At 41.8% G+C, this 14,651-nt stretch overlaps 1 protein-coding gene across 1 annotated transcript in view; it reads left to right on the top strand.

The window, feature by feature from the left end:
* The first annotated feature begins 2,823 nt into the window (after positions 1–2,823).
* The window catches only part of LOC124013943, a 32,882-nt gene continuing 21,054 nt past the window's right edge, over positions 2,824–14,651 (top strand). The window contains exons 1-2 of the mRNA XM_046328519.1: positions 2,824–3,142; positions 14,500–14,589. Coding sequence (XP_046184475.1) covers positions 3,140–3,142; positions 14,500–14,589 — 93 coding nt within the window. The 5' untranslated portion in view covers positions 2,824–3,139. The remainder of the gene's footprint in view (positions 3,143–14,499; positions 14,590–14,651) is intronic.

Here is a 14,651-nt window from a genome sequence, read left to right as displayed (position 1 = left end):
CACAGTTATGAAAACGTAGGACACTAAAGAGGCCTTTCTACTGACTCTGAAAAACACCAAAAAGAAGGGTCCCTGCTCATCTGAGTGAACGTGCCTTAGGCATACTGCAAGGAGTCATGAGGACTGCAGATGTGTCCAGGGCAATAAATTGCAATGTCCGTACTGTGAGACGCCTAAGACAGCGCAACAGGGAGACAGGATGGACAGTGTATCGCCCTCGCTGTGGAAGACCACGTGTAACAACACCTGCACAGGATCGGTACATCTGAACATCACACCTGCGGGACAGGTACAGAATGACAACAACAACTGCCCGAGTTACACCAGCAACGCACAATCCCTCCATCAGAGCTCAGACTGTCCGCAATAGGCTGAGAGAGAATGGACTGAGGGCTTGTAGGCCTGTTGTAAGGCTGGTCCTCACCAGACATCACCGGCAACAACGTCGCCTATGGGCACAAACCCACCATCACTGGACCAGATAGAACTGGCAAAAAGTGCTCTTCACTGACGAGTCGTGGTTTTGTCTCACCAGGGGTGATGGTTGGATTCGTGTTTATAATCGAAGGAATGAGCGTTTCACCGAGGCCTGTACTCTGGAGCGGGATCGATTTGGAGGTGGAGGGTCCATCATGGTCTGGGGCGGTGTGTCACAGCATCATCGGACTGAGCTTGTTGTCATTGCAGACAATCTCAACGCTGTGTGTTACAGGGAAGACATCCTCCTCCCTCATGTGGTACCCTTACTGCAGGCTCATCCTGACATGACCATCCAGTATGACAATACTGCCATACTGCTTGTTCTGTGTGTGATTTCCTGCAAGACAGGAATGTTAGTATTCTGCTATGGCCAGTGAAGAGCCCAGATCTCAATCCCATTGAGCACGGAAGTTTACATACACTGGGGTTGGAGTCATTAAAACTCATTTTTCAACCACTCCACAAATTTCTTGTTAACAAACTATAGTTTTGGCAAGCCGGTTAGGACGTCTACTTTGTGCATGACACAAGTCATTTTTCCAACAATTGTTTACAGACAGATTATTTAACTTATAATTCACTGTATCCAGTGGATCAGAAGTTTACATACAGTAAATTGACTGTGCCTTTAAACAGCTTGGAAAATTCCAGAAAAGTATTTTATGGCATTAGAAGCTTCTGATAGGCTAAGGTGTATGTATACTTCCAACTTCAACTGTATATATAATATATACTGTATATATTTCCTAAAACATTTTTTTTAACTTTTTTTTTTTTTGCTACCTCTTGGTCCAGGGGCTTCAGCCCCAGTAATTAATCCCCCCTGCATTAATCCATTAATCCGGCACTGCATATTCCCATTCTCATTCTCATTCAGTCATAACAACATTGTATTGTAAACCTTGTATACAAAATCATCTCTTTTCAAAATAATTGATTTGGAAGTTGAGGTATCAGCAAGTGGTGCAGTGCATTCGGAAAGTATTCAGACGCCTTTACTTTTTTTCCAGCATTTTGTTACATTACAGCCTTGTTCTAAAATGGATTATACTTTTTCTTCCTCATCAATATACACACATTACCCGATAATGACAAAGCAAAAACTGTTATTTAGAATTTTTAAAAATATATTAAATAAAAAACGGAAATCTCATATTTACATAAGTATTCAGACCCTTTACTCAGTACTTTGTTGAAACACCTTTGACAGCAATTATTGCCTTGAGTCTTCTTGGGTATGACGCTACAAGCTTGGCACACCAGTATTTTGGGATTTTCTACCGTTCTTCTCTGCAGATCCTCTCAAGCTCTGTCAGGTTGGATGAGGAGCGTTGCTGTGCAGCTATTTTCAGGTCTCTCCAGAGATGATCGATCGGGTTCAAGTCCAGGCTCTGGCTGGGCCACTCAAGGACATTCAGAGACTTGTCCCGAAGCCGCTCCTGCGTTGTCTTGACTGTGTGTTAGGGTCGTTATCCGGTTGGAAGTTTAACCTTCGCCCCAGTCTGAGGTCCTGAGCGCGCCTGGAGCAGGTTCATGTGAAGGAAATGTTTTTTTTCCCCCTCATCAATCTACACACATTACCCCGCAATTACCCCATAATTACCCCATAATGACAAAGCAAAAAACATTTATTTTTTAAAATATATATTAAATAAAAAATTGAAATATCATATTTACTTCAGTATTCAGACCCTTTACTCAGTACTTTGTTAAAGCACCTTTGACAGCGATTAATAACCCATTCAGCACTAGAATACTTTTTTGGCTGCTTGGTTATTAAACTCGGCTAACTAAAATCTCGCGTAATCGGTCATTACCTGGCCAATATGGGTTCGCTATTTTACACTAGGTCTACAGTGTAAGTATATATCCTGGATATTAAAGATCATTTTGTATAAGGAATAAGAGGTACAATCCCTGTATGTAAAGACAACACGATTCTCTGTGAAATAAATACAAAACATCCTACCTGCGTGGTCTTCAAGTTTGGAACATTTACCATCTACGAGAACTTTGAATGCATGCTTTATGATAAAGTTTCAAAGTGTGCGTGTAATTCCTACGCCTATAAACCAAGAAAATGAAGGTTAATAACGAGCAAATATCAAATGCGCTAATCATGGTATAAAATGAGCATCAATAAACATAATGTAATTACATGTGGGTGGAGTGACAACGTTTGATTGTTTATTCATTTCTTTAACGCTGGAGGAAAAAATGGAAAGTTTGAGTGGAGCCCCGGCGGTTGAAAGTCAGACTGTAGCTCTCTTGTTAACTGTGTGAGGCGCACGGAGAGAGGGAGGAGAGGGAGGGGTGTGGGACCAACATTAGGAGACAGGGAGGGGAAAAAAAATTGTACACGCTTGCCTTGCAGAATCGGAAATAACGGCAGAGGAGGAGATTGACGGGGAAGACCGTGCGACGCCAATCAGATTGTTTTCTCTTGCATGTTGTCTGTGAAACAAAAGTTCTCAGTCACAACCGACAACACACTACCCGACCACGTTGCGGGACTACAACGGATTTAACGGGCCATTGGAATAGGGGGATATTCTTGCGTGGAGACATTTATATAGTCTCTATAGCAGTGGATGGTTGGAGGAAGCGGGTCCAGGAAAGTCACAGACGACAATGTAGGCAGCCCAGCCGGAGTCATATCATGGTAAGTCCCTTCTGTTCTGCAGACTGTAGCCTAGGTATGTAGAAACAGGCGGCCATAATTTCCTGCCTGGCCTGCTTTTATACCCGAAAGAACTATAATGGAAAATAATGCCGTTTTAACGAAATGATAAAGCAAGTAAAATCATATACTATTTGATGTTATAGGCCTATAGACCATAGAGTAGTGGCTATAGGTTATTCTTGCTATTGTCCTAGACATAGCCTATCTATCAGTATAATCACGACTTTGTTAATGGAACGTTGCAGGCTAGTTTATAGGCCACTATGTAGTTTAGACATTGCAATAAAGAGTTTAACTTTAACTTGCCGCCTCTCTTTGCAGATATGTGCTCGTTTCCCCCTTAAACAAACATGGAAATTCCCTAACAACAAACTAGCCTGTCGCGTTGAATTTAATGCGCCCTCCTCTTTGAATAGCCTGTCGACGTTCAGCATAGATGCAATGTTTAGGTATAGGATTTTAAATGTAGGTTTTTATCTCAGTGTGTAGGCTATATTGCATACGCATTGACACGGCGTTAAAGCTGCATGCTACATATTAGGGCTAAATGGTGATGGTAGGAAAGTCTTCTCCATGTTTTCATCATTATGTCTATTTCGAGACTGGATCATTGAGAAGGAGTGAGCAATTGAACAGTCACCGAGACCTCTCTGTATAACAATACCACTACTGTTCTTCTTTTGACACCCAGACTTCAATTGTTACCACTATTTTTGACAGACTGACAGAGAAAGGGCGAGACAGAGACAGAGAGAGAGAGGGGGGGGGTGGAGTGGAGTGGAGACAGACAGACATAGAGAGAGATAAACAGGCTCACAAGAGAGAGAGAAACAGAGAGGGAGAGCGAGATGGACAGAATTAGCTCTTTTACGGTTTCTCCCGCTGTGGACTGGGTGGAGCCGCCTGGCAACTGTGAGACAGAGACAGACAGAAAGAGTGAGTGAGAGAGGAGAGAACGAGAGAGAGAGAGAGGGGAAGGGGGTGGGGACTTTTAAGAGAACTTGGAGAGTAGCGACAGTGGTTTGGGTGATGACGCATTTTCCACATTGGACCTGAAATAAAGAAAGAGAGGGAGTGAGAAAGAACGAACAAGGGATGGAGGGAATGCAGGGGAGTGAGAACATGAGTAGAGGGATTTTATTTCTCTGTTTATGAAGAGGCAGAGTATGGAGGAGAGATGGAGAGGGGGATGGAAACACCACTTGCGCCACTAAACCTCAACTTGATCTATTTCTATCATTCTTCTTTCTCTCTTTCTCTTTCTGTCTTTCTCTCTCACACACATGCACACGTGCAAAATCGCATGTGATATTACATGCAAAGGTGACACTGATGCAAGCATACAAATACACACACACCCCATGCAACTGATGCAAGCGCACACACACACACACACACACACATCACACACACACACACACACACACACACACACACACACACACACACACACACACACACACACACACACACACACACACACACACACACACACACACACACACACACACACACACACACTGAGAGTAATTCTCAGTGCCAGACGGCATTCCATTGCCTTGTCTCTAGTTATTCTGAAACACTTAGGGGACATGCCAGGCTGACCAATCAAGGCAAGGGGCATACTCACAAGACAAACTGTGGTAAAAGGCTGAGATGAGGCAAAGACAGGGATGAGGAGGAGAGGTGACGGAATGAGAATGATTATTGAGATGCGAATCCAACATATCAATGATTCATTTGTAGACCAACTGGAATGAAAGCCAGACTAAGTCAGTGGCCCGAAAGACAGATCTCCTTCAAATGTTGACATTTAGTTTACATTAACAACCAAACACAATTCAATAGCACTTTTGCAGTGCAGTAAATAGCCTATGAACTATTAACAAATTGACAAATGACATCTCCAACTAAACCCAAAATAAAAATTAAAGAATAGGATTAAGCCAGTGGATCAGATGAATCCACCCAAGCCTTAGATATCCTGTAAATGTCGATATTCAATATGACTTTTGTAATACCGTAGGTAAATAGCCTAAAGTTAAGGCTATCTCACAAACTATATAACAGTATTTATTCAACCGTAAAATGAGTACACATCCATGCCCACATTCTGACATTAGCCTACTGTAACTATAAATGTCTTCTTATGTTATCATAGAAAGTGTTCCTGTTCAAGATAACATGCAAATGAGGCAGGTCTGTGGAGATGTTCATAATTGCTATAATCATCTGTGCAGAATCTCGAACTGCATTGATCATTTGCACTATGTACTTTTCATGTAATCTCATCTGCAATCCAGGTCATTTGGTTGTGCTATTAGATGAAGCACAGTAATAACACATTATGTTGTTGTGTTAAAACAAAATATCTGACATTGTTTTTTTCACTGGAATGTGGCTGTGCTTTCAAATGGTTGAAAGGATAGCGATAAAACACTGAGAATCCTGCAAATGTCTTGCTGTCTTTTTGAGTGGGTGAATGAAGGTTGTAATCGCGTTTGCAAATGTCTCAACCAAATATCACCCAGATTTCCACGTTGAAATGGCGTGGTGTGCCCAGTGGGTTTCCCTCTCATGGTTTTTGTTATTTAGGGGGATTCGGGAGAGGAAATCAGTATCTTTATAGACTGCCTTCCATCTCACTCTCACTCCCTCCCTTTTCTATCTCCCTCGCCTTCATCCCTCTCGCTCTCTACATCTGGTTCATATCACTATTGTTTCCCATCGATCTCTCCAAGTAGTTTAGCCTCCTCCTTCTCTCTCTCTTAGCCCCCCCATCTCTCTCTCTCTCTCTCTCTCTCTCTCTCTCTCTCTCTCTCTCTCTCTCTCTCTCTCTCTCTCTCTCTCTCTCTCTCTCTCTCTCTCTCTCTCTCTCTCTCTCGTCTCTCCACCTCTGACTTTTCCTCTGCACTCTTTTATCTCCCCCTCTCTCCCTTTTCTCTTTCTCTGCCAAGCATCTGTTTGGAGGGCTCCTCTAGCCTGTCTTCCGTTCCAGGGCTGTGTGCTGCATGCAGGAGAGAAAGGCAGGAAGTCTGACGGAAGAATGACATACCCGTGCCCTGACCATGCAGAGGCCTCCAGAATAATCACTACAGAGTACACACACACACATATGGACACACGTATGCACAGTGTTGTGAGAAAAAAACATCTTTATTTTTGCATATTTTGGACACTGAATGTTTGTATATCTTCACCCAAAACCTAATATTAGATAAAGGGAACCTGAGTGAAGAAATAACACAACATTTGGATCATTATTTTAATTATGGTATAAACAAAGTTAAGCAACACCCAATACCCCTGTGTGAAAAAGTCATTTCCCCCTTACACTCAATAGCTAGAGTGGCATCTCTAGCTGCACTGGCTGCGACCAAACACTTCCTGTTGTTGTTGATCATTTCAGGTGCTGCCACACCATTTCAATCGGGTATAGGTCTGGGCTTTGACTTACTGGTGTGTTTCGGATCAGTGTCTTGCTGCATGATCCAGCTGTGCTTTAGCTTCTGCTCACGGATGGGTTGCCTGAATGCATGGTTCCTTCAGTGATGGCAAGTCATCCAGGTTCTGAGGCTCGCCTAGCACTGCATTCCACAGTAAGAGCCTCATACCAACGGTCAAGCATGGTGGTGGTAGTGTGATGGTTTGCTGCCTCACGACCTGGACGACTTGACGTCAATGAGGGAACCATGAATGCTGCTCGGTATCAGGAGAATGAAGGAGAATGGCAGGGCCTTCCGTCCGTGAGCTGAAGCGCACCTGAGTCATGCATTTCTCCACAGCGATGTGAGTGAATGATCAACAACTACAGGAAGTGTTTTGTTGCGTTCATTGCAGCTAAAAGAGGCACAACCAGTTATTGAGTATAAGGAGGCAATTACTTTTTCACACGGGCGCATTGGGTGTTGCATAACTTTGTTAATAAAATACAAATAATTATCCAAATGTTGTGTTATTTATTCACTCAGGTTCCCTTTATCTAATATTAGGTTTTGGGTGAAGATATACAAACATTCAGTGTAAAAATACATGCAAAAATAGACAAAAACAGAAAGGGGGAAGTACTTTTTTCACAGCACATTATGCACACAGTCACACACACATACAAACACACACATGGACACACATATGCATGTATACACACGCACACACACACACACACACACACACACATTCACACCCTTGTACGCGCTAACCTGCCCTGGAGAACCAAAGCACAGCCCAGACAAAACACATCTAGCCACTTAGTTAAGATGGAAAGCCTCACTCGGAGGGAACTATTTCCTTCTACATTTTACATTTACCCATAGAGTTCTGGTCAAAAATAGTGCACTCTATGGATAATAGTTTGCCATTTGGGATGCAAGCAGAGACTCTGTTTCAGAGGAATGCGGGCATTAGAGCTGTACTTTGTATACCCTTTATTTTACTACAGGAAGTCACATAGCGATAAAGAATACATTTCCCAAGGTAAATCTAGGCCCGGAATAGGTTCGCGTAACCAGAAACGTTACAATAGGACGTGGCAATAGCATTAAGTGTTACACATATACGCACTAACATTCAACTGTACAGAGTATACATGTTTTGCTGTTGAGTCTGTGGAATGGATATTCATAGCATTCGGAAACCATAGTAAACAGTAGGCCTGCACTCTGCAATCTGTTGCACTGTAACTTGATAATGATCCATTTCTTTCTTTAGAAATATATATCGTAGATCAAAACATTGAATGTTGGATGAACATGAAACACTAGTAGGCAATACATCCGTCTGTTATTGGTAGGGTTAGGGTTAATAATAACTTCATGAGGCTGTTTTCATACATAGTAGCGCTCAAAACATTGCGATGAGACAAATATGGCGAGGCCTAGGGCTTAGAGCAGCGGTACCATGCAGAAGGACAGTGTTGCATCTAGAGGGAGTTGGTGAAGAAAGATGATTTGGCTTTTTTTTTAAATACACAAAGTTACATGGACTCATTCTGTGTGAAATAATAGGAGTTGACAGGATTTGTTTGATGACTACCGTTTCCTCGGTCCCCCGTACATACAACATCTGTATAAGTCCCTCAGTCAAGTATTGAATTTGAGGCACAGATTCAACTACAAAGACCAGGGAGCTTTTTTTTCCTGAAAGCCTCATAAAGAAGGGAAGTGATAGATGGGTAACGATAATGAATCAGACATTGAATATCTCTTTAAGCATGGACAAGTTGAGAATTATGCTGAGGAAACTCAACGGGATGGAGCTAGGCACAGGTTATGTCCTAGAGGAAGACCTGCTTCAGTCTGCTTCACACCAGACACTGGGAGAGGAATTCACCTTTCAGCAGGACAATAACCTACAACACAAGGCCAAAGCGGGAGTTGCTTACCAAGAAGACAGTGAACGTTCCTGAGTGGCCAAGTTACAGTTTTGACTAAAATGTTCTTGAAAATCGATGCCAAGAAGTAAAAATAGATGTCTAGCCATGTTTCCCAACACTTTGACAGTACTTGAAGAATTTTAAAAAGAATAATGGGCAAATATTTCACAATCCAGGTGGGCAAAGCTTTTATAGACTTACCTAAGACGATTCACAGCTGCAATCGCTGCCAAAGGTGTCTCTAACATGCACTGACTCAGGGGGCGAATACTTATCCAGTCGAGGTATATTAGTGTTTCCATTCATCTTTAAAAAGTGTTAGAATTGTTCTTCCACTTTGACATAACAGAGTATTTTGTGTAGATTGTTGATAGAAAATGACAAGTAAATCCCTTTTAATCCTACTTTGTTAACACAATAAAATGTTAAGAAGTCCAAGGGGGTGAAGACTTACTGTGTGATACTTACTGTGTGATACTACTGCTCATTCAGCGATCCACCTTCACAGTGTGGAGTATGCCGATATTATGCAGATTATGCAGAGTGTGGAGTAAGTATGCAGATATTATGCAGATTATTCAGAGCGTGGAGTAAGTATGCAGATATTATGCAGAGTGTTGAGTAAGTATGCAGATATTATGCAGATTATGCAGAGCGTGGAGTAAGTATGCAGATTATGCAGAGCGTGGAGTAAGTATGCAGATATTATGCAGATTATGCAGCGCGTGGCGTAAGTATGCAGATATTATGCAGAGTGTTGAATAAGTATGCAGATATTATGCAGATTATGCAGAGTGTGGAGTAAGTATGCAGATATTTGGAATATGTAGCTAGAATGTACCGTATCTAAACTGGGACTGGCATTATTTGAATTGGGAGCTTACACTTATTTGAAGTGCACTTCTCAGGAGTAGTCAGCAGTAGGTCGTAGACTCTGTACCCTTTTACAGCATTTATCTCTACTCAGAGCGCAACTGATTCGTGACTGATTTAACCTGGTCCCAGATCTGTTTGTACTGTATTGCCAAGGCAATATTACGGCAAATGTCATGCAAAACAGCTCAAACAGATCTGGGACCAGGCTAGTGTTGATATATAATCAATCTTCAACCAATTACTCCTATAGACTCCCCAAGGTCATATTATAGATGATGCATGAACTCTAGGTAGAGTAATCAATGGTTGGAATCACCTACAGTAAATAATTTGGCTCTGCAGCTTGATTAGTTAATTAGGGCTGTTTATCTTATTAAGTCCTGACCGTGGCTAAGTAGAATCATTCATGCCACTGACCCCAAACAACATCTGCTGACCTCTTAGATTCATTTCAAGTGTAGAAAAAAGTTATTTTGTGTAAAACAGTTCGTACTCCTAGCTCTGTGCTCTAGCTCTGTTCTCTCTCTATAGCTCTCTTTCTTATTCTGGTTCTCATCCTCTCTCTCTCTCTCTCTCTCTCTCTCTCTCTCTCTCTCTCTCTCTCTCTCTCTCTCATTCTCTCCTGCTTTCTCGCTATCTCTCCCTCTCTCTTTCTCTCTCTTTCTCTCTCTCTGCCTCTCATTTGACTGTTAGTCCACTTCCAATTCTTTTGGCCACATTCTTTCACAGTTTGTTTTTCTTTCGCTCCCTCCATCCCCCCTTTTCCAATCTTTCCCCCCTCTCTCTCCCAGAAACCCCCTCCCGGCCCTCTCTCCCCAGTCGTCCTTTTCTTTTTCCACACACTTGTTTTACCATTCCTCCTTTCTTTCTTTCTTTCTTTCTTTCTTTCTTTCTCTCTTTCTTTCTCAGTCTTTCTTTACCCATCAAAATAAGTATTTTCTAGAAGCTCGGCACAATATGCTTTCTGTGAGGGGGATCTCACCATAATTATTGTCAGATGACTGAGAGATTATGAGAGAGGGAGATAGAAAGTAGGAGAGAGGAATTGGGAGAGTATGGAGAAAGGAGGGAAAATGATGAAAGAAGAGCGGTAGAAGAGGAAACATGGAGAGAGGGAGGGAGGGAGGTAGGAAGAGAGAAAAAAAGGTTATGGGTCGCCATGCCGACAGTCCTGTATAAAAATAAACAGTGTGCTGCTAGCTCTCTACTCTGTCACCCTCCACCTCTCTGGCAGACCTATCGTGTGTGTGTGCATGTGCCTCTGTGTGCATGCGCGTGTATATGTGGATGAGTGTGCGAGTGCGTGTGTGTGTGCGAGTGCGTGTGGGTGAGCATGTGCCCGTGCGAGTGCGTGCGTGTGTGTGTGTGTGTGTGTGAGAGAGAGAGAGAATGAGTGAGACTGAGTTAGTGAATAGGAGTGGGAGCCCAATCTGTGCACTATATACAGTACTAGTCAAAAGTTTGGACACACCTACTCATTCAAGGGTTTTTCTTTATTTGTACTATTTTCGACATTGTAAAATAATAGTGAAGACATCAAAACTATTAAATAACACATATGGAATCATGTAGTAACCAAAAAACTGTTAAACAAATCAAAATATATTTAATATTTTAGATTCTTCAAAGTAGCCACCCCCACACTCTTGGCATTCTCTCAACCAGTTTCACCTGGAATGCTTTTCCAACAGTCTTGAAGGAGTGCCCACATATGCTGAGCACTTGTTGACTGCTTTTCTTTCACTCTGCGGTCCGACCCATCCCAACCCATCTCAATTGGGTTGAGGTCGGGTGATTGTGGACGCCAGGTCATCTGATGCAGTACTCCATCACTCTCTTTCTTGGTCAAATAGCCCTTACACAGCCTGGAGGTGTGTTGGTTCATTGTCTTGTTGAAAAACAAATGATGGTCCCACTAAGCGCAAACCAGATGGGATGGAGTGTCACTGCAAAATGCTGTGGTAGCCATGCTGGTTAAGTGTGCCTTGAATTCTAAATAAATGACAGACAGTGTCACAGGCAAAGCACATCCACACCATCACACCTCCTCCTCCATGCTTCACGGTGGTAACCACACATGCAGAGATCATCCGTTCACTTACTCTGCGTCTCACAAAGACACGGCGGTTGGAATTAAAAATCGCAAATTTGGACTCATCAGACCAAAGGACAGATTTCCACCGGTCTAATGTCCATTGCTCGTGTTTCTTTTTTAGCAAGTCTCTTATTATTATTGGTGTCCTTTAGTAGTGGTTTCTTTGCAGAAATTCGACCACGAAGGCCTGATTCACGCAGTCTCCTCTGAACAGTTGATGTTGAGATGTGTCTGTTACTTTAACTCTTTTGAAGCATTTATTTGGACTGCAATGAGTCTGGTAACTCTAATGAACTTATCCTCTGCAGCAGCGGTAACTCTGGGTCTTCCTTTCCTGTGGCGGTCTTCATGAGCGCCAGATTCATCACAGCGCTTGATGTTCTTTGCGACTGCACTTGAAGATACTTTCAAAGTTCTTGAAATGTTCCTGATTGACTGACCTTCATGTCTTAAAACTTCTTTGGGACACGGGGCAGTATTTATCACATCCGGATGAAAAGCCTGCCCAGAGTAAACTGCCTGCTACTCAGGCCCAGAAGATAGGATATGCATACCATTAGTATTGGATAGACAATACTCTGAAGTTTCTAAAACTGTTTGAATGATGTCTGTGAGTATAACAGAACTCATATGGCAGGCGAAAACCTGAGAAAAATCCAACGAGGAAGTGGGAAATATGAAGTTTGTAGTTTTTCAAGTGATTGCCTATCCAATATACAGTGTAAATGGGGTCATATTGCACTTCCTAAGGCTTCCACTAGATGTCATCAGTCTTTTGAACGTTGTTTCAGGCTTCTATTGTGAAAGGAAAGCGAATAAGAGCTGTTTGAACCAGGGGTCTGGCAGAAAGCCGTGAGCACGAGCTCCGTTCCCTTTCATTTCTAAAGACAAAGGAATTGTCCGGTTGGAATATTATTGAAGATTTATGATAAAAACATCCTAAAGATTGATTATATATATCGTTTGACATGTTTCTACGAACTGTAATGGAACTTTTTAAACTTTTCGTCTGAACTTAGTGCCCACGCATGGTGAACCTAGCGCGCGAACAAAAAGGAGGTATTTGGACATAAAGATTACCTTATCAAACAAATCAAACATTTATTGTAGAACTGGGATTCCTGGGAGTGCATTTCAATTTTTATTTTTATTTATTTCACCTTTATTTAACCAGGTAGGCAAGTTGAGAACAAGTTCTCATTTGCAATTGCGACCTGGCCAAGATAAGGCGTAGCAATTCGACACATACAACAACACAGAGTTACACATGGAATAAACAAAACATACAGTCAATAATACAGTAGAACAAAAGAAAACAAAAAGTCTATATACAATGAGTGCAAATGAGTTAAGTTAAGGAAATAAATAGGCCATGATGGCGAAGTAATTACAATATAGCAATTAAACACTGGAATGGTAGATCGGCAGAACAAGATGAAGATCATCAAAGCTAAGTGAATATTTATAACGGTATTTCTTACTTTTACTGACTCCGTAACACGGCGGGTATCTGTATGGCTTTTTTTTGATGGCTGAGCGCTGTACTCAGATTATTACATGGTGTGCTTTCGCTGTAAAGCTTTTTTGAAATCTGACACAGCGGTTGCATTAAGAAGAAGTTTATCTTTAATTCTATATATAACACTTGTATCTTTCATCAAAGATTATGATGAGTATTTCTGTAAATTGATGTGGCTCTCTGCAAATTCGCCGGATGTTTTTGAGGCAAAACATTACTGACAATAACGCACCAATGTAAACTGAGATTTTTGGATATAAATATGAACTTTATCGAACAAAGCATACATGTATTGTGTAACTGGAAGTCCTATGAGTGCCATCTGTTGAAGATCATCAAAGGTTAGTGATGAATTATATCTCTATTTCTGCTTTTTGTGACTCCTCTCTTTGGCTGGAAAATGGCTGTATATTTTTTGTGACTAGGCGCTGTCCTCAGATAATCGCAATGTATGCTTTCGCCGTAAAGCCTTTTTGAAATCGAACACTGTGGTTGGATTAACAAGAAGTTTATCTTTAAAATGGTGTTTAATACTTGTATGTTTGAGGAATTTTAATTATGAGATTTCTGTTGTTTGAATTTGGCGCCCTGCAATTTCACTGGCTGTTGTCGAGGTGGGACACTAGCGTCCCACATATCCCAGACAGGTTAAAGTAATGATGGACTGTTGTTTCTCTTTGCTTATTTTAGCTGCTCTTGCTATGATATTAACTTTTAACAAGGCACACCTGTTAATTGAAACGCATTCCAGGTGACTACCTCATGAAGCTGGTTAAGAGAATGCCACGAGTGTGCAAACTTGTCATCAAGGCAAAGGGTGGCTACTTTGAAGAATCTCAAATATAAAATCAGTTTTGATTTGTTTAACTCTTTTTTTTGGTTACTACATGATTCCATGTGTGTTATTTCATTGTTTTGATGTCTTCACTATCATTCTTCAATGTAGAAAATAGTAAAAATAAAGAAAAACCCTGGAATGAGTAGGTGTGTCCAAACTTTTGACTGGTACTGTAATACACTATAGGGAATATATAGGGAATGTATAGTGCAATATAGGGAATATATAGTACACTATAGGGAATATATAGTACACTATAGGGAATATATAGTACACTATAGGGAATATATGGTACACTATAGGGAATATATAGGGAATAGGGTGCCATTTGGGGCTCAGCTCTAGCGTTCACTGGAACTCCATGAATTGTTTGACACTCCCCAGACCATGCAACAGGAAGTTGTGTGTGTGTATGTTTTTTGTGCGTGTGTTTGTGTGTGCGCGTTTGTGAGTGGGACAAGCCAGCTGTTTAACACAAACACAGACATAGCAGCAGCCTTTCACTGTCCGGTTATGGATTAACTCTCTCTCTCTCTCTCTCTCTCTCTCTCTCTCTCTCTCTCTCTCTCTCTCTCTCTCTCTCTCTCTCTCTCTCTCTCTCTCTCTCTCTCTCTCTCTCTCTCTCTCTCTCTCTCAGGGCTCAGAGGCAGTGGAAGATTGTGTGCAGGGGGCTCTCTCGTCCCTCTACCCCCCCTTCGAGAGCACAGCCCCGCCTCTCCTCTCTCAGGTAAACACACATGCACGCACACACACACACACACACACACACACACACACACACACACACAC

This window comes from Oncorhynchus gorbuscha, linkage group LG25, assembly GCF_021184085.1.
Source record: "Oncorhynchus gorbuscha isolate QuinsamMale2020 ecotype Even-year linkage group LG25, OgorEven_v1.0, whole genome shotgun sequence".
NCBI lineage: Eukaryota > Metazoa > Chordata > Actinopteri > Salmoniformes > Salmonidae > Oncorhynchus > Oncorhynchus gorbuscha.
Note: the sequence above shows the minus strand (reverse complement) of the source record. Positions and strands in the feature narration are given on the sequence as shown.